At 47.5% G+C, this 20,366-nt stretch overlaps 1 protein-coding gene and 1 long non-coding RNA gene across 2 annotated transcripts; one reads left to right on the top strand and one right to left on the bottom strand.

Moving 5' to 3' along the window:
• Positions 1-4,801: 4,801 nt before the first annotated feature.
• Positions 4,802-11,216, bottom strand: Bhlhe40 (basic helix-loop-helix family member e40). Its single transcript, XM_034511847.2, has 5 exons — positions 10,582-11,216; positions 10,343-10,412; positions 9,958-10,065; positions 8,940-9,063; positions 4,802-7,079 (listed from the first exon to the last, which is right to left on the bottom strand). The coding sequence occupies exons 1-5, from the start codon at positions 10,659-10,661 to the stop codon at positions 6,226-6,228; spliced, it is 1,236 nt and encodes a 411-aa protein (XP_034367738.1). The 5' UTR covers positions 10,662-11,216; the 3' UTR covers positions 4,802-6,225.
• A 1,268-nt stretch (positions 11,217-12,484) lies between these two features.
• LOC143443499 (uncharacterized) lies at positions 12,485-19,963 on the top strand. The gene is made up of 2 exons (XR_013112555.1): positions 12,485-13,102; positions 19,044-19,963. It is a non-coding gene; the product is annotated as an uncharacterized LOC143443499 (long non-coding RNA).
• The last annotated feature ends 403 nt before the right edge of the window (positions 19,964-20,366 follow it).

Below are 20,366 nucleotides of genomic sequence, written 5' to 3'. Positions count from 1 at the left end.
AGTTTTTTTTTTCCCTTGTCTTTCTTCACGTTTTTGAAGCAGGGTCTAACTTGGTAGCCTAAGTTGGCCTTAAACTCTCATCAACTCTCCTGCCTAAGCTTCAGAAGTGCTGAGTTTATAGGCATGACACACCATACTGAGCTTTTTCCCCCTTCTCTTTAAATAAATAAATAAATAAATAAATAAATAAATAAGTGTGTTTCCTTCCTTTTGTCCCCTGAAAAGTGTGTGTGTGTGGTAGGGAGGCAGGACCAGAACATGGGACAGCAGCAGTTGATGTCACATGCACTTGGTCCCAGCCTGAGGTTGACCCTGTCCCCAGAGTCCATGTACCAGCTCTTGTGTGCTACCTCCATTACTTTGGTGAGGCTCTCCCAGGATGGGAGGGCCTGCTTATAACAGAAGATTCCCTCTGGGCCAATAGCCAGTCACATCACAAGATAGGATGGCCCGCAGGGACACCAGGACCTCCATTGCCAAGGGGAGTAGCTCTGTAAGCTCAGGTTCAGAGGCTATAAGGCAGATGGCTGGGGAGAAACAGGGAGTGATGCTGGGTGGTTATGGGGATGGTCCGAGTTCCCACAGAATCTTAGGTGAAGGAGGGAAGGGGACATAGTCTGGAACCTTCCAAACTCCTTAGTGATTGTTTTCAGCAGCAGAATTCTTATTTCAAAAAAGGACTACAATGTGCAGGACACTGGAGGGAGCTGCTCCCTGCAACCAGCAAGAAGCCTAAAACCTTCCTCCCTCTTGCCTTGCACGATCGATCCTCTGGGAAGACCTGAATCTCAGGAGACCCATAGTCTTGATATGAAATAAAAAAGGAACTCAACACATTCTGTCTCCTTTTGGGGCCCTTTCAGGGCCCCAGAGATCCAGGACACGCCCTCTAGACTCTAACCTGCCGTGATAGCCTGTCACCTTAGTTGTTCCTCCTCAACTAGACCCCAGGGCAACCACTGAGGGTGAGAGCTGGGATGGACTCAGCAAACAACAGGAACAGGTGGCTCTGTGGTCTGTTTCTGAACTACTGAAGTTTCCTCCCAGAAAGAGTCCCACGCTCGGGACAATCATCTTGCTGGCGACAGTAGCCTAGTGACTGCTGCCTCTCCTGAGGAATTATCTTCAGCCTCCATGAGGCTTTTAGACCAGTTCTTTTTTGGTTGTTCTGGTTTTTAGGTTGGTTGGTTGCTTGGTTGTTTAAGACAGAGTCCTGTGTAGCCCAGGCTGGGCTTTGAACTCTGTGTGTAGTGCAGGATAACCTAATCTGATCCTCCTGTCTCAAGCTGAAAGGAGCTAGGATTATAGCTGCAGATCACCACACAAATTTGTGTGGTGCTGCAGATGGAATCCAGGATATTGCACATATTAAGGAAGCATCTACCAGCTGAGCTGTACGTCCAGCTCGTTTATTTATTTATTTATTTATTTATTTATTTATTTATATTGTTAGTGATTGGTTTTGTTTTGGTTTTAGACAGGATCTCACAGCCTGGAACTTGGTCTTTGCTGATGCTGACCTTCAGTCCCCAGTCCTCCTGTCTCTACCTGCTGAATGCTGGGATCACAGGTGTGTACCACTATGTGCATCTGTGCTCTACTTCTGTAGGCAACAGTCTGTTTTCGGGGCATGTGATGGGGTGGGAGGTGGGAGGATATTTTTAAATGCAAGGCATCATGGGATGTTTGGGGCAAATGACTTTGCTCTGAGCTTGGTAGTTTGATTCTCCCAATCAGCACCCACAGAGCTGCTGTGGGGGTGAAGTGAATGTGTGTCAAAGCGCAGCCTTGCAGCAGTTAGAAGTAAACCTAGCCTTTCCATCGTGGCTTATGCCTTTAATCCCAGCCCTTGGGAGCCAGAGGGAGGCAGATCTCTGTGTGTTCAAGGTCAGCCTGGTCTACAAATGGAGTTCAGGACAGCCAGGGCTGGTTACACTAAGAAACCCTGTCTCGAAAAACCATTAAAAAAAAAAAAAAGTGAGGTGATGGCATATTAGGGCCCACTTTCAAGCCTTCAGAAAGCACATGGCTGTAGTCCTTGAATTGAAGATCTAACAAATTCTTGGCTACAAAGAGGATAGGGAGCTAGCCTGGGCTACATGAGACACTATCTCAAAGCGAACAAACCCAAAACAAAGACAAAAAAATAAAGGGAGTAGAATAAAGAACACCCTCAAAAAAATTAATGATTGTAATCAGTAGCACATTAATCATTTTCTATTGATAATGTAACAAGAAGGAGAAAGTAGCTTTGTAGGTATGCAATAGACTCTGTAGCCTAAATGCTTGGGTTTCATTTGCAGTTTACTACTGAAGCTGTGTGACTGACTCTGAACAAATACTTAACTTGTCCGAGTCTTCATTTCGTTCTCAGAACTGTGGGAATATGAACTGTCCCTACTTCATGCAGGTGCTGCGATCCTTGTGTCCTTGTATAGGGAGTACTCTGAGAAATGCCTGCCTGGCAAACATGAAGTGCTCCAGCACTTAATTCAGGAGTAGGCTCTGTTGAAAGCTGTCTTCTTGGCTCTCCATTACAGTTCCACAAAGCCCGCAGAGCCACCGCCCCACTCCGAAGCTGGGTGACCAAGGAGCCAGTTACCTCCCCGTCGTCTCTGGGCTTGCTTTTATTTATTTACAAAATGTATTATTATGGCCTCTAGGTTGTTAGAGCTGCATTAGAGAGGGATGAGCCGTGGGAAGCTTGTCTATCCTTGTTAATTAGCCCTGGGATCCAAAGCTCTGCCTAAACCCAGCTCCTACCCCACCCTGCTCTCCCTCCCCTCCCTCGGATTCTGTCCCACTGCGCACCAGGGGGCCGCGGCCTTGCCCGCAGCCAGGCCCTATTTCTGGGGACCGAGCGATCCCGAAGCTTTGCCAAGCTTCCCCAAGGATCGGGTTTCTGCTGACGCGGTGCCAGGCACGTCTGCTTCCAGGAACCGGCAGCCGCTTTTAGCCGCGGGCCGCACATGAAAGGCTCTAGTCGGAAACGTGACGTTTTGTCAACAGGCGCGGCAGGTCAGCGCTGGGTGAGACCATCCCGGCAGCCCCGCCGAGCACGCCCTGTCTGAAGGCCGCCAGATCCCAGGCCTCTGCGCTCCTTGGCCCCAGAGTCCACGCTTCACCCCTCACGGCTCTCTCTCTCTCTCTCTCTCTCTCTCTCTCTCTCTCTCTCTCTCTCTCTCTCTCTCTCTCTCTCTCTCTCTCTCTCTCTCTCTCTCTCTCCCTTTTAAACAGAGGCCTTCTTTGTCCCCAGCTGGGCTGAAGACTGGGATGCAAGCCACTTCACACACCTTCCTGAACACCCTTGGATCTTCTTCTGAAACCTGGCTTAGGAAAGTTCAGGACACTTTGGAGGCAGAAAAACAGACAGGCAGCTGCGCCTCTCGGGACTGGGGGGTGCGGTGGGGTGGGGGGTGGGGGCTTTACGTGGCAGACCCTAGAAGAGACATTCTGGGTCATCTGCCTGTGGAACCCTCAAATCTATTCTTAGTTCAGGGTGCTTGAACCACTTCCTGCTGTCCACAGCTACTCCTTGAGTCACAGCTTGGGAGAGTGTTTCAGAGTGGATTTAACAGGCAGGACAGTTTCAAGAGCAAGCAAGGTACCTAAGGCAGGACTTAGGGACCATGCCATCTGTGCTACAGGAATAGTATGAGGCTCAGACCCCTTAAGTGTCTAGTCAGGAACAGGCGTGATAGAGCACCAGGCTCTAGAGGCCTCATTCCTCTAGTCCAGGGTCCCGACTCAGGGATAGTTATGCCCAGCACTGACTACACTGAACCCTTCCTTTCACTTGCAAACCTCCTGGACTCAAGAGAAGGTGACATTTGAAAGGCCCTCCTGAGCAGGCTGGGGTTGGCTTCCCTGTAGGGGAGGACTCCAGACAGCTAGACAATTCTAAATGATTCAGATGCTCTGGGGCTTGGATCATGTCCATCGGGAAACCTCAGGACAAATCAAGTTGATGGGAAGAAAGCAAAAATATGCAGCTTGGTCATTTCCCACTTAATTTAAAAAATAAATAAATAAAATAAAAAAGAGCGGTAACACTTGTTCCACACACACCCAAAGAGAGGAAGTTGGAAAACTGTAGAAAATAATTATGGGATGTTGCCTTCAACAGCACTGATGCAGGATATGGCTAATCCATTAGAACTTGCTAGATTTCAAAGTGTTGGCCTGCCTTATCGAAGATGTGCTGTCTCCAGCCTTTCTTCTATATGTATAGTCCTATAGAAACTTCCCCTGACACTCTATTCCATGAGCTCACCTCCTGGATTTTCCCATTAAGTTCTGAAGCAGCATGGAGTAAGTGGTTGTTGAAGTAATGCTGGAAACCCGCAGAGTGCAGACCCTTGACAAGAGTTCATTAAAATTTTTAAAAAAAGACTGAGAATATGGCTCAGCTGGTAGAGTGATTGCCTAAGATGTGTAAGGCCGAGTTCGATCCCGGCACTGCAGAAAACCAGGCGTGGTGGGCATGTCTGTACTGATCCAGGAAGCCTGGCTGTAATCCCAGCATCTAGAAGGTGGTAGAGACAGGAGGATTCCATTCAAGGCCACCTTGGCTACACAGCAAATTTGATGCCAGTATGGGCTACTACATGTGACCCTGTTTCAAAACAAACAAACCAAAAATAATCCAGTATTTACCTACTACGTGAACTCAATTTCTTACTGCCAGGCACTTGACAAGCTGAATGCATTTATACCAAGATTAACTAGCCACGATCCTCAGGCGAGAGGACCGAGAAAGTACCATGACGCTAAGTTATTTTTAAAACCAAGACCACTTCTCTTCCACAGGAAAAAAAGCTTATTTTATTAAGTATTTTTAAAACAGCTACTTAACATTTAGATAAAAATATTTACAATTGCACACCTTCAGGAAGGTTCCAAAATATAAACACTGTAACCTGTCCTCTCCCTAGAGAAAAAAATTCTCTTCAAAAACAGAAATACATTCATTGTTTTTCTCACGGTGTAGATCAAGTAATTATACAAATAGACATCTGAAACATTTTCCTTTGTCATATATTTATATAATATATATTTATAACAGCTTTACAAATAAAGGCAACAACTTTTATGCCCAAATAAAAATGGGAGGAGCTTAAACACAAGCACAGTGCATTTCAAAAAGCTGGTGCAGGGCTGGCGGAGCAAGTCAAGAAAACAAGGACTCTGAATCAAAAATAAAACTTCCTTAAAGGAGACAGAATCCTTTTTAGCAATAAGGACTTTCCATATGCCGCTGGACAAAAGGAATTAGCCTACAAAAAGGATCTTGTGTTGTCAAAGCTCTGCTAGGCCTTTAAGAAGCTAAGCTTGGTTCAAAGCTTTAGGATAGACTTGAAATCCTTGTCTAGCTGTGCAAGAAGTGTAGCAATTGATTACTTAGCTTTGTGTACTTTGGGACATTTGGGGCATCTCTGAGACCCTCCTTTGGTTCCTTGGACAGCATGCTATAGACGTGAGAGCTAGAAACAGGTGCCACAGGCCTGGGGACGGGTCCAGTTCACCTTGATTCCCTAGCAGCTCGGCTTGTACAAAGGGAACCATTTTCGGTTCCTTAGTAAGCTAATCACAAAAGCCTGAGTTAAGGAACTGAGCTCATGTCTTTATTCATCAGAGGCAGGGTTGGGGGAAGAGACCTGCGGAAATTTGCCCAAACCACTACCGAGACATGCCAGTGTTGGCTACCTCACCACCTTAGCAGAAAGCTCAGTCTGACCACTGTCAGTCTGCTGTGAGTCACCTCCACAATAAAGGGAGAAGGGTGGGGTCCTAACAGCTGGCTGTGATCTGTGCTCTGGAAAGCCCTCTTTTGAAAGTACCTTTTCTCAAAGCCACAGACAGACCCATGTCCCAAACTGGAGAGTGACTCACAGATCAAGCCTTTGAAGCATATGAAAATCCAACTGATTTGTATCAAAGAGGGGTTCCTCTCTCAGTAGGGAAAAGCCCAGAGATGTGCTGTAGCCCTCCAGTCATCTGATGTCAGGCCATCCTTTTCCTGTCTTCCCTGTGTCAGAAGAAACTTATTGTCCTACATATACAAACACACATAACAAGCACGCACATACAAACACTCACACACACACTCTGAATCTTCTCTGTGGGTCTGCATGGAGGGCCGATCTCTCTGCACTCACGAAAACCTTTGTGGTTTTGGAATTAGGGAGGAAGGAAAGCAGAGCAGCAGGAGATCTGCTCAAGAGTTTAGTCTTTGGTTTCTAAGTTTAAAGGAGGGATCTGCTTCAGAGCCTGGAGCAAGGCCGAAGAGTCAAGGGACGAATGTGCCAAGGGAGAAGGGAGTCTCTGGGGCAGGAGCAAGGGAGTTGGGATCTTGTCTGGGTTCATGAAGCTGGAGAGGGCTGCTGCTGAGGTGTTGAGGCCTGGGTATAACACCGGCACAGAAGTGGGGTACCAGCATTTCTCCAGCATAGGCAGATAGGCAGTGGCCGATGGTGGGATGAGATAGAAGGGCAAGCAAAAGGGAGGCTGATGTGGGTGCGGCCCGAGAAATGGGGAACCCATCAGGTCACTGCCTGCAAAGTGGCCTTCCTCATCTGAGAGCTGCATTCGGCTCTTTTTGGTGGGGGGTTCTTCGGACTCTTGCTTAATTGCGCTGACACGTTCTCCCACGGCGAGCCTGCGTCCGTGATCGCTTTTGAAGTATGGCTGCTCACTGCGCAAGTCACTCTTCTCCAATTCACCTCCGTAGCCACTGTCTGTGTCCGTGTCACTGCCGCTCTGCTCCCCACCCGAGGGAGCAAAAGTCCGCTGGATGACTGGCACACAGTTTTTCCCAGGGCCTTCTGATCCCTTGGCTAGGAAGCTGGGCTTCTCTTTGAAGTCCATGGCTTTGGGAGCTGAGTCCAATGGTTTCCTGGAAGCACCACCCTGCAGCAGCTCAGAGACCACACGGTGGAGATGAGTGACAAGCTGGGAAGATTTCAGGTCCCGAGTGTTCTCATGCTTGGCTAGGTACTGAAGTACCTCACGGGCACAAGTCTGGAAACCTGAGCAGAACATTTCTTGCCCTGCCTCGATATTTCTTCCCGACAGATCACCTGGAGAAAAAGATCGGAAAAAGGATTTTAGAAGGCTGGGTTGTAGGTAAGTCCCAGGGCTTGCTTCTTGTCTCTTTTGAAATTGACAGTCAATTTGCATTTCGAACTCCAAAAGTCTATACCTAGAAAATTATACTGAGAAGTGGAAAGAATGAAATAAACATGTTCCTACCACTTAGAGACAGATTTTTTTTTTTTTTCGTTTTAATGCTTGGGTTTTGGGATTAAGTACAACAGAGTGTCGCTAAGCTACATACACTCTCCACTGTCCCAAATAGGATTCTTAATGTCTGTATAGTATCCCAAACCAAATTACTTCTATACTCTTGATGAGCTTGGTGTAATATCGACAGTTTTTCTTGTGACGCAAAAATGAACATGCTACTCTGTTTAAAAGTTCAACAGTCACACTTTTTTCCCCCTTTTAAATAAAGCAGTCTCATTCTAGCCTAGATTGAGACGGAGTTTACTCAGCCACCCAAGCTGGCCTTGAACTCAATAGTGAGCCTATCTTAACTTTCAGACTGCTGGGCTACGGGTCTGAGCTACCACACCCATCCTCAGTAAGTTAGTATATCAACAGTCACATGGAAGCAGAAGGCCAGACACTCATAAAACAAAACAACATAGAAACAATACCACTTAAAAGAACACTGCCACCCCGCCTTCCCTCCAGTGCCCCCCCCCCCCACCTCTCGCCTTTTGTACAGACGGGGTCTCCCTCTATATAGTCTTAGATGGCTTAGAGTTCCCTATGCAAAACTGGCTGTCCATGACTTTAAGGAGGGCTCTGTCTACCTCTAAAGTATGGGACTACAGGCATGCACCACCATGCCCATAAACGTTAGAGCTCACACCTGTCATCCCACCACCTGGGAGGTTAAGGTGGTAGATTACTTCTGAGCTTTAGGAAAGCCAAAAAGAGAAACAACCAAAACACCCAAAAAAACTAAAACCAACAATTCCGGCATACACAAAAACACAACCGATTAATCAAACAGTTGCATTTCCTCTGTGCACTTTAACTACTTTCTTTATTCATAAGTCTTCTCCGTACACTGTAGCTCTTACTCCCCTAGAGATCAGTCCTGAGCAACTTTCTATTTTTAGAAAGAAAACTGGCAAACATGCTGGCTTGGTTTGGTTTTTGTGATTCTTGTACTAGCCTTGGACAGGACAGAAGAATGCCTGAGGGGGTACGGATTAGGATTCCCCCTGGTCTGTACTGTGTGATCTGGAAGGGAGAGACGGAAGTTAGAAGGGTGCCCCTGATTCTCTGAAACTCTGGATAAATGAATGATGAAACCAGTGCTTTCACTGGATTGTGCAATTTGCCAAGATACCTAGTGGCTATTCAGGGAACCACAATGAAAGGCAGGCAAGGGAAAAAAAAAAAAAAAAAAAAAAAAAAAAAAACTGCTGTCATCCTGCCAAGACTGCACCCCACATCCAAAGACAAGGAAGCAAAGAAACACGAAAACACTGGGGGCAGACCCGTGTTCTGTTCACCCATGAATGAGGGCTCAGCAGACCAACTGTAAAAACACCCACAGTGCAAATTATAGGTGCCTTGGCATTTTAAAGGCGAATGGGGAAGTCTCCCAGAACCTAGACACTCTCTGGCCAAAATGTCATAGGAACATTTCATCACTGGGCTAATATGTACTCATCCCAGGTGGCACACAGCAGCATTCCCTATGGAAAAGTATGACCTTTAGGAAGAATTGAAAAACCATCTCCCCCCCCACCCCCTATGAATGTACAAAATGAATGGTATCAGAAGAGTCAGAAGCCTCAGGAGCCCCAGGGGCACTATTGGTGCTGAGCTCTCAGGAGAAGCTCATCAGGCCCGGCACTCACCAGCTTGTAAACCGCTCTGCAGTGCAATGATTTTCTGCTGCTGCTGATCAATTAGGTTTGTCAATGCTTTCACGTGCTTTAATGTAAGCTCCAGAACCACTGCTTTCTCCAAGTGACCCAAAGTCTGAAGAGAGAGAGAGAGAAAAAAGAGCTTGTGTCACCTGTGAGGTCAGTGAAGTCCCTTCCGACACTATTTGTTAGGAGAATTGGGTGTAGACAACAACAAAGATCAGAAGAGCCTTTCCTGCTCCACTAAATTTAAAGTTTGCAGATGTTTTAATACATACATATAGATGATCAAAGGCTTAAAAAAAAAAAAAAAAAAAAGCCAAACACGTGTTGTCTATCTTTGGAAGCTTTTTGGTAGCTGTTACAGTCTCGGGAGTGAGATGACAGATATATTTCTCCAGCAGCTGCCCTGACCTTAACTCAGGGGACTCCGGAGATAACATTTCTCCGCTGTGGTGTCAACCTAGGGAGGGATGTCTACTGTGTCTGGCAACCAAGCGGCTTTCCCAATGTGTTGGGTTTCTTTCTTTCTTTTTTTAACCCCCCCCACACCCGTTCAGAACTTCCAGTCATGCAGGCTTTTCCCAAACGAAAAGCTAGAAAGCTTTTGGCTACCACCAAAGATTATGACAAAAAGAAAAGGCACATGTTAAATAAAGTAGGTCCTCTTGTGGATGGAAAGGGGACAAGGAAAAGGGCATAATTTTTTTAATTTCGTGGTTTGCTCTTTTAAGTCAGGGAGACTACAAGGTGATAAGAAAAAAAAAAAAAACACTACCTAAAGGAAGTTGTGCTAGTGTTGGAGCCAACTTAAAAAGGCCCCAGATAGTTCTGGTTCTGCCTCTGTCTAGAAGTCCTGGGTCTGGGTTCCCTCCAAACCAGAACTACCAGGAGCTTTGATCTGCCCGTCTAGCCTGCAGTTCCCTGTGACGCCTGCAGGCGGCGAGTGACCCCCGCCCGCCCTCTGGGCAGAAGAACTGGGTTGGAGCGCAGCCAGCTTCTCACTTACAGTAAGTTTGAGATGCTCTGGTAGGAGATCCTTCAGCTGGGCAATGCACTCGTTAATCCGGTCACGTCTCTTTTTCTCAATCAGCCGGTGCGGCAGTTTGTAAGTTTCCTGCAAGGAATACAAGGAAGCAATGGGTGCCCGGGGAAGGGAACATGAAGCTTCCTCCCTTCCTCCCCATCCGGCAGTTAGGGGGGTGAAATTCTGCGAGGGCACAGAGACGCACCCAGAGTCACCTTCTCTGCCCCTTCTTTCCCAGTCACTCACTTGTGACAATGAGCTCATCATATCTTGAACCCCCCCAGCCAACCTTCAAACAAACAAACTTTTCTTGGAAACTCAGCGCACGCGAGGGGTTAAGGAACGGGGTCCCCAGGGATGCACCTACCTTGCTGTCCTCGCTCCGTTTTATTCCCCGCCTGGACTTGTACACTTGGTACATGTGGGCAAAATCCATCCTGCAGGGAGAGAGGCCAGAAAGAGCCGTGACTCCCGAGTGCGTACTGGCTTCAAGAGCCCATTAGATGCAAGAAGCCCCCCTGTACTCTCAGAGATGCCCCAAGTTGAGAGTAGCGCGGAACACAAGGTTAGGAGCGGAGACGTGAAGGGATCACAGCGCATACTTACCCTGACAGGTCTCCGTGCTCCAGCCCTGGCGTTTTGGGCAGGCAGGTAGGAGGTGGTTGCGCGCTGGGGATCCGCTCCATGATGCGGCGAGCAGGGGCCACTGTGCGCTCCTGTCTGCACTTAGCAGAGTCTGAGAGAGGACTGCCCTGGAAGGGAGGATCCGAGGGTCTCAAGGGATATGTTCCTATGAGCTAGCCTGAGCTTCCTTGCAATGCGCTGGGCTGCCTGGAGCTGCGGCTTTGAGGTGTCGCTTCAGTTGGGGGCGTGCATGGCCGGGTGTCCCCACGGCTTCTGGCTCCCGCTCTGCACACAGTCTGGCGGTGTGTGCTCGCTGCGCTGTCTGCGCCGTGCGAGCCAAGTGAATGAGAAGTGGGGCGGGCGGAGAGGCGGGAGGAAGGGGGGGTTGCTTAGGGCGGAGCGGGAGGGGGGGGTTGTTGGAGCGGACGAGCCGAAGAGTAAGGAGAGGCTGCGGGCTGGGTTAAATGGGAGCGAGTGGGTGGGTAAAGCTACGTGTTCTACCCTGTGACTCCAAGCACGTCTGGCCGCTGCCGGGGAGGGAAGGAGCGACCTGCCCGCCCTCCCCCGGCTTCATCACATGAGTCTCACGTGTTGGACAACGCTCTGGCGGCTGCGAAGTGTCCCCCACCCCCCCCCCAACCTCGGGCCCCAGGTGTCTGCGGCTGCGGCCTCCTTTCCCCGAAAGAGGGGGTGGCATCGCAGCCAGAGTCCTACCCAGCTGGGTGGGGGGCACGGAAGCTGGAAGGAACCGGGGAGCTTGGGGGGGGGGGGAGTTGGTAACGTGGGCGAACCTGCCCCAGGGAAATGAAGTAAGTTCCCGTCTCCTGGGAGGGAACGGGGGAGGACGGATTCCGCCCGCGTCTGACTCAAGCCGGGAGAGGAATATCCCCTTGGTCGCTCCAGCCCAGCCCTCTTCCTCCTCCTCCGCCTGGCCCGCTCCTAGGAACCGGTGCGCAGCGGAGGGAGTCGTCGGCCCCCCTTGGCCTTCCCCAGAGGCTGGGGTTTCTTTCCGTCCTGGCTTCCCAGCCCTCCCCCCCACCCCCAACGCTCAGCCTCAGTGTCCAGGAATTGCCCGCCTTGGGGAGGGACCGAGGGCGGGGCGGATGTCACCCCATGGGAAGCGGGCTGGTGGCCAGGCGCTAGGGCAGCCGAGGCCGCCGCTGAGCACGCCGAGCGCACCTGACCGTGGACCGTGTGAGCGGTGCGGATCCCCCCTCCCCCATTCTCCCGGGAGCTCTGCTCCGGGGCGCAGCCTGCGGGTGGCCTGGCACCCGACTGGCGCGCACCCATCTCCTCCCGCCTTCCAGGGTGCCTCGCTGCCCCCACCCACCCTGGCTAGTCAAGCACAGAAAGATACCGGGCACAGTGCCCGGCGTTCCCTCCCTCCTCTGCCCCCTCCGATGCAGAGGCGTCCGGGTCGCCTCCCCTCCGGCTGCAGCGTTACACAACCGCGGCGACGGCGCCTGCCCTGCAGCAGCGCGGGGCGTGACGCTTCACGTGGCCCGGACGCGGGCCGGAGCTCGGCTCATTGCAAGCCTCTCCGTGCGGGCTTCCTAGCTGTGACCCACGCGCACCGGGCTGCCAGCCTGCATGGGATCCCGCTGCTAACCAGGAACTTGGGTGGCGCTGTTTGCAGTCTATTCCAGGACAGGAGAGCGAGGGAAAGGACACCCCCCGCCCCACGCCCCATCCTCTTGGTCGATCACAGTGAAATCTCCACATTTATGCAGCACACATTCACCGAGCCCCTTACCTAGTAGAGCTTGTGGCTGGAGACAGAGTGGAGGTAGCAAACACGGATTTTGACCTTGAATTTACAAGAACCTTTGGGAAGGAGCCAACGAGGCCAATCAGAAGACTGCCTTCAGCAGAAAGTCTATCGGGGCCACTGGCAGGGAATATAAGATTAGAAAGTTTTAATTTAATACTAACAGAGACGTTTGGGTAGCAGAGGTTAACCCACAGGCCCGTGCGCGGGGCACAAAGGGCAGCTCCAGGGGCCCCAGCGCTCGTCATTCTCGCGGAGGCCGCCGGGCCCCACCCCCACCGACCTGCATTGGAAAAATCTGGTCTCTTTGACCTTCTAACAGCCCGGAGCTGGGAAAGCATCTGAAACGCAGAACCTGCGGCGCAGTGAGCGGCACTGACACACAGCAAGGGGCCAGTGGAAATTCATGACTAAAATAAGGCCTGGTGGGGATTTCACTGACCTCTGAGCTCCCCTGCCCTGCAAGTTCGGGGAGTTGAGAGATGACTGTTAACCTTCCCTACAGTGCTTAGGGTCAGTCACCCCGCTGCGGAGTGACCTGGCTGGGGAATTGGGGGGAAATTGAGGTCACTGCTGGAACGGGGTGCAGTTTGGTGGGTCAGTCTTCATTGTTACTGTTCTGACGACCTGGAGGACTGGGATCCATCCACATGTTGACCAAAAAGGGAGTGCATTTCCTTCAGGTCTCTCAAGCTTCTACTTCCTGTTTATGTTTCACAAGCGTCAAACCCATTAGTAAGTGTGAGAAATGATTGCTTTTCTAACTGTTCACTGGCTGACCTGACTTTGGGGCTTAGAGATCCATCCCTCCTCCCCCAGACAGACGTACTTTGGCTGACAGGTTATCATCAATCTCTCTGGAGGGAATAAATGCTCCCACCTTCCTGCCGGGAGGTGGGCAGCAGGACCCGCGGTTTGGATGTGAGCTTGCACTCTGGGGTAGGGTGGGGGTGAGGAAAGGCTGCGACCTTTCTGTGACTCTAAGGGGAAAGCGTTGTCATGGTTGCGCCAAAACTAGAGTTCCACTAGGAAATACGTTCAGTCAGAGGAAGGAGGATATGCCCTCTCTTGTGCCCACCCTCCCGCCCCCCTCCTCCGTCCCAGGAGTGAATTAGGCAATTCTGCCTGCATGGTTCATGGCTCAGGAAAGTAACATCCTTAAAATTATTTGAGTGATCAGTAAATTTCCTTCGTTACTTGCTCTGTAGCTGTAAATAACAAAATATGTGCATTGTTCAATTTAAAACATTTAAAAAAATTATTTACAAGTTCTCTGCGGTACCTCAGGTAGGCTTTGACCTCGAAATCCTTCTGCCCCAGCTTCCTGAGTTCTGGACATTACAGACATAAACTAATTCCTACTTTTTATTTGCTCCAAATATACTACCAGACTTCAACATCATCCCCATTGGGCTGTATCTGGGTTTCTTCTTTTTAAATCTGTAAAGGGGAAGGAAGGGAGGGAGGGAGGGAGGGAGGGAGGGAGGGAAGGAAGGAAGGAAAGAAGGCAAGCAGGCAAGCAGGCAAACAAAATAACTTGCATGTTATTTGGGGGCTATTGTAACTCAGTTGATAGAGTTGCCTGCCTGCCTGCCTGCCTGCCTGCCTGCCTGCCTGCCTGCCTGCTTGTCTGCTAGCTTGTCTGCTTGCTTGCTTGCTTGCTTGCTTGCCATGCTCTAAAGCCTGAGTTCTGTCTCCAGCAGAGCACAAAACTGGGTGTGGTGTCACCACTTGCCTTTAATCTCAGCAATGGGAAGGTAAAGTCAGAAAGATCATAAAAAGTTATTTTTATATGTTTTACACACACACTTTTAATAAAAAGTTAGTTTGGGCTAATGAGACCCTGTTGTAAAAAAATTTTAATCCCAATCAGGGATTTCTACCCTGCCTTAGACCATTTAGTTCCCGGATAAAAGACACACAAACCTTTCATTTTTACAATAAGCCTTAATCAGTGCTAGAGCTGGGCAGTTACCTGCCCTCTAGGCTATTAGAGTCTACTTTCCTATCGGTAACCCCGAGTTATTACTGTTGCATCTGGGCTGCTTTTAACTCCAATTGGCCAGCCCTTAGGGCCACAGTTTCAAGGCTCACCTAACTCATGGTGGCTTCCCCTCCGTTCTCTTCTCTTCCAACCCCGGATTGGGATAAAATTTTTCTACAACAAGATGCCTGTCTCAAAAAGTGATATAAAGTGAAGGAGAAATCTGTTGTTTTTTTTTTTTTCTCTTGTATAAATTAGAACTATTTGAAAAATAATTTCTCCCAGTAGGTACATTTCTATCCTGAAGGGTATTATTGTTTCTGACTGTCATCTGCTTTTTTTTTTTTTTTTTTAATTAGAGACAGTTTAGTAAGAAAGGAAAAAGCACTCCCAATGGTGGGACAGGGCTAGTGAGCTGAGAAGACCAGATGTTAAAAATCTCTTGTGGGTTCTTTATGGATGCTTGTTTAGTTACTGTGTACTAGTTCTCAGGCCACAGGCTAAGAACTTGGTGGATGCTGCTACCCCCTTACAAGGCTGATCAGTGCTAGCCCGTCTCATATACCGCATGTGTTCACTGAGAGAACTCCTCCTGTGCAAGGCACTAGACCAGGTCCTGAAGCTCAGGGATAGCAAACAGCTACCCTGGTTTATACGGTCTGGGATTAGATGGGACTGAGAATCCAGGTTTATTAGATGTCAAGAGCTATGCTCTCTTTGTAATTTTGACGCTATACAGTAACACATCGGCTTTATTAGTGAATCTGAAATAACATTGCTGGGTTTCTTTTGTGTAGGAAGGCCGGATGTTTAGAAAATCACATTACACTGAGATATGAGGATTTCACTCTGTAATTTAAAAGTGGGCATTTAAACCAGGCATAGTCTTGCACACCTGTAATCCCAGCCCTAGAGAGAGAGCTCGAGAGGCGGGGGGGGGGGGGGGGGGGGAAGAGGGAGAGAGGGGCAGGCACAGGAGGATCTCAGTGTTGGTCTATATAGAAAGAATTTGTCTTAATTTTTTAAAAGTAAACATGATGACACTTTTAATTACATTTTAATCATCAAGCCTGGGGAAGATGATTTAAATAAAAAAATAACTAGCTTTACTTTTGTTCAAACTTGAGGGCTGCCTGGTGGAGGTGTACCAATTATGGACTGCTCAACTCCAGGGGGAGCCGTTTACATTGTAGTCTGTTTTTGAGACCCTCCGGAACTGTTCAGTCCCACACTGAACACTGGGTAATCTTGCCATTTTTGTGTTGCTCATTCATTGTAATTGTGTAAAGGTGATGATGTTGTACAGGGAGGGATGAGGTATTTAATTTCTTGCTTGCTCAGATAACACAAATAACACCTTGACTGTTTATGGAGCATGGTTTCTTTTCTTTCCTTTTTTTTTTTTTTCTCTCTTTTCAGCTCACAGTAAGAAATACACTTTATAATGGAAGGTAGCTCAATTGTTAGACTGCTTGCCTAGCATGTATGAAGCCCTTGGTTTGATCACATCTAAACACACGATGCACATATAAGCTGGGTATAGTGATTTATACATGTGGTCCTGGTACAGGGGAGCTGGCGGGACAGGTGAAGGAGAAGTTTACGTTTATTTTCTGTACATAGCCAGCCTGAGATAAACGCAACCCTATCTCAAATGGTATATATATATATCTTCCATATACATTATCATAACCCAAGATACATGTATATCCATATCTTAGGGTTTGCATTACTGTGAAGAGACACCATGACCAAGGCAACTCTGATAAAAGGCAAAATTTAGTTGGGGCTGGCTTACGGTCTCAGAGGTTCAGTCCATTATCATCAAGGCAGGAAGCATGACAGCATCCAGGCAGGCATGGAGCTGGAGGAGCTGAGAGTTCTACATCTTGTTCTCAAGGCAAACAGGGGAAGATTGCTGTCTTCCAGGTAGCTAGGAGGAGGGTATCAAGGATCCTTTAGAGATGTGTTCACTCACCCTAGAAAATGGAAGTAATGACACACCAAAGCATTGCTTGGACTAATGTCTAATCGGATGAATCAAAATTGGGTTGCTTTCTTCCCCCCAAAAAACTCAAAGCAGCTTCATTTTGGGAAAGCCCACCCCAACATTGGTGACACTGACTCCCAGAATACCCGAAACCCTGGACCTCTGCAGCTTGCAGGCAACTTGGGGGGGGGGGGGTTCAAGAATTTCTTCAGCTATTTGGCTGGTCAGAGTCTCCACCCACAGCTATTGTTTACCCCTTTCTGTCCTGTTGAGTAAAGACCCTCAAGCTTCCTTCAAGTTTCTGTACTGTGCGACATGTGGCATTTTGTTTACCTGCTAGGGCTCACAAGCCTTCCTTTCCCTCTGGCAGAAAAAATAAATTTAATCTGAGGGAATGTTCTACCTCGAAGGAGCCAGCCATACCTATCCTTATGCCCTCACCTGTAACCCTGAATATCCAATATTTTGTTTTGCTTTGTTTTGTTCTTTTGAGACACTGCCCCCCTTGCTGGCCTAGAACTCCCTTTGCAGACCAGTTAGCCTTGAACTCAGCCTATCTTTGCGTCTGAGAGTGCTGGGATTAAAGCCATGCACCATCATGTCCGGCTACCAACTCCTCACCTCTACCCCCTTTAAAATAAGATCTCACTGTGTATCTGGAGGATGATCTGGAACTCACTGTAAAGTTCAAGCTGTTCTCCCATGCCACCTCCATGCCTTTTCCTCCGCAGTGCTGAGTTTCTGCACCTCTCTCTGTGTTTAGTTTTTGCTTACTTTGCAACAAGTGCATAGGAAAAAGAATTCAAGCCAATGCATGTATAGACAAGTCTCACACAAGCAAATACGTATCACATTGTCTGACATTTTCTAGTCTAGTGTACTTGATCTTAGTTATTGGAGAATATTCTGATCTTTACTTACCATGCTGATTTTGCAGCATAACAATCGATCCTGGTTTGGGGATTGAAAATTTCCCCTGTTCTAGAGAGAGTATTGTCAGTTTGCTTTGCCCCTCCTCTACAAATAAAAAGAAAGGCGTAGTATATGCAGCCTTGAAAAATTTTCAAGTTGCTTATAAAAATGTAAGTAAGGGGCTGGAATTGTAGCTCCGTCAGTTGGGTGCTCACACAAAGCCCTGGATTCAGTCGCCAATTCCATCTCCAGAACCACATGAACTAGGATGTGGTGACTCTGCCATCCTTAGATACCCAGCCAAGTTTGCTGCAGAAGATGGCTAAACAAAACCTTGCATGGATTCTCCATCAGGGAAAAACACTAATTCTCTACTAATTCTCTCTATCTTTCCCTTCTTTAATCTCTGCTCTAAAAACAAACCAGAAAGAAAAAAAAAACACACATTTAATTTTTTTATTGAGTGGTAAACAGATAACGAATTAAACAGATATAAAAAGTTTGATTCATGGGGTTAAATGTGTAAGCTTGTATTGTCACTGCTATCGATGGTTTTGATCTTATTGAACCACAAAAGCCGTGTGCTTGGTTGCCAGCCATGGAGAGAGAGAGAGTGGGACCTTTAAGAGCAGACCCAGTAGAATGAAGTCAGGTCATCCTAGGCATATACTTGAAACAGATAGGAGACCCACCCCTGGCACTCTCCCTCTGGCTTCTCCATGAGCAGCTTTGCTTCACACTCCCTGCCATGGTATTCAACCTTACCATAAATTTCAGAGCAACACCTCTGGAAACATGAGGTTTTGCCTGTAAAGGTGCATTTTTCCTTATTCCTGGCAATCTTTTTGATCATATTCACTCTCCCATGTCTCCCAGATTCACCTGCACCTAGCTTCATCTTCCCACTCATTTGTTTTTAAACACATTGAGTCCAATTCGTGTTACTCTTAGATGGAGGCCTGCTTTAGAAAGTAGTCACTCCACCATTAATGTCACAGGCCTAAAGAAAACTGACTCTGCTCTCCTAGTAGGTATCAAATGCCAGTAGCTGCTCAGCTAAGAGTGGGACTCCGTGCCAACTTCCTACTCCATGCTGGGATTTTGTCTGGCCCAAGCCTGTATAGGTCCTGTGCGTGCTATCATAATCCCTGTCAGTTCATATGGGCTTGTGTCCAGAAAATACAATTTCTTTATAGTTAGCCACCACCGCTGGCTCTTTCAGTTATTCTGTCTCTGTTTAGGGATGAGCACTCTATAGTCTCTTATTCTCTGCATAGTCACTAATTATGATTCTCTGTGTTAATTGCCATCTATTGCAAGAAGAACCTTATTTAATAAAGGTTGAGAGAAGAATTAATCTATTGGTATACCCATAAGTCCTTAGGAGTCATTTTAATAATATGTCACTTAGCAGAATAACTGTAGTAGCTCTCCCCTTGGGCCTAAGATCTGTCTAGACATAGGTTCTTGGCTCCAATAACTGTGCCAGGTATGGGGTTCTATCTTGTAGAAAGGGACTTAAAAATCTAATCAGAAAGTTGTTGCTTACTCCCATAACATTTTTTTTTGCCACTATTGTACCAATGTGTATGACTTGGCCAGGATAACCATAATTATAACTCATAGTTTGCAGCCGGGATTATGTGATGAATGACGTTTCTCCTCCAGTTGCATGTGCAGCAACTTCTAGCACTATGAAATCTAGACAGTAAGGATGTAGCTTCCTGTGAGTACCAGCCGGAGTTTTTCCATGTTCTATGACCCAAGTATTCAGTATCTTTCATTTATAGGGTCCTACCATCACGTTCTGGAGAGTAACCAAGAGCCGTGGCAATAGCCTGAAATGTTTGTGGGGTCTATGAGACACTGGTCAACAACTCAAAAGGAGGTAACCTGTGGGCATGGGAGATAGCATGTAGTGTCTAGTTGCTACAGTGTGCACCCACCATTATAGTACAACCCCATTTAAATGCCTTTTGTTTATGTTTAGTGTGTGTGTTCATTCACATGTGTGCAGGTATGTAACCATGCATGTGCCACAGCATATGGATGGAAGTCAGAAGACAACTTGCAGGACTCAGATCTCTCCTTCTATTCAGTGGACCTGAGGGATTGAACCAGATCACCAGGCTTGGTGGCCAGGTGCCCACCTATTTTGCTGAGCTATCTTGTTAGCCTAAGTTGGTTTGTTTTGTTTTTAATCTCACATATTTTGTCCCAAACACAAGGTACAGATTTTTTTCCCATGTTCATCCCAGAATGTTTCTTCATATTCCTTTCTGTTTTATCCCCACAATCATCTACTGAATTCTATCACTAAAGATTAATTTTGCTTATTGTTAGAATGTGTCTGTGTCAGAATACAATCCAAGAATGGAGTCCTCTGAGAAGAATTCTGAGTGCTTACGAGGAAGTTCTCAAGAAAACAAACAAGAGTCTCATGACCTCAGTTTCTTCAAAAACATAGAATTGTTCTTGTAATTTGCTTCATGCTCCTCCCAAGTGCGGCAGATAAGAGTGCATATTCTTTAAATTATTCAATACAACTGGCTATTGTTAATTGTTTATATGCTTTCATAAAAAACAAAACAAACCATGTTTTTGCCTTGTGTGGCTTGTCCTTGTGACTGCACATTTTACTCATGTGACTCTTCTTAACCCCCAGAGTATAAATTGTCGGATGCTCTGAATAAAGTCGGCTATTGCATGAGACTTTAGTCCGCCTCATTTTTAGACTCCATACTCCCAGGTATGGCCTTTGGAGTAGTAAATGCTGTGGTAAGACATCATGACCAAGACAACGTCTAAAAGAAAGCATTTATCTGGAGCTGTCAGTTTCAGAGTGTTAGAGGCATGACCATTATTTCATGAAGCAGAGAAGCAGGCAGTCACTGAGCTCAGTCTTAGCAGAGAATGGTGTAAGTGTTCTGAACCATCAAAGCCTGACCCCAGTGACACACCTACTTTAACACAGCTACACCTCCTAATCCTTCCCAAACCATTCTACCAACTGGAACCAAACATTTAAACAATAAACACCTATGTGAGGGGCTGGAGAGATGGCTCAGTGGTTAAGAGCACCGACTGTTCTTCTAGAGGTCCTGAGTTCAATT

The sequence above is a fragment of the Arvicanthis niloticus genome, chromosome 9 (genome assembly GCF_011762505.2).
Source record: "Arvicanthis niloticus isolate mArvNil1 chromosome 9, mArvNil1.pat.X, whole genome shotgun sequence".
NCBI classification, from domain to species: domain Eukaryota; kingdom Metazoa; phylum Chordata; class Mammalia; order Rodentia; family Muridae; genus Arvicanthis; species Arvicanthis niloticus.
Note: the sequence above shows the minus strand (reverse complement) of the source record. Positions and strands in the feature narration are given on the sequence as shown.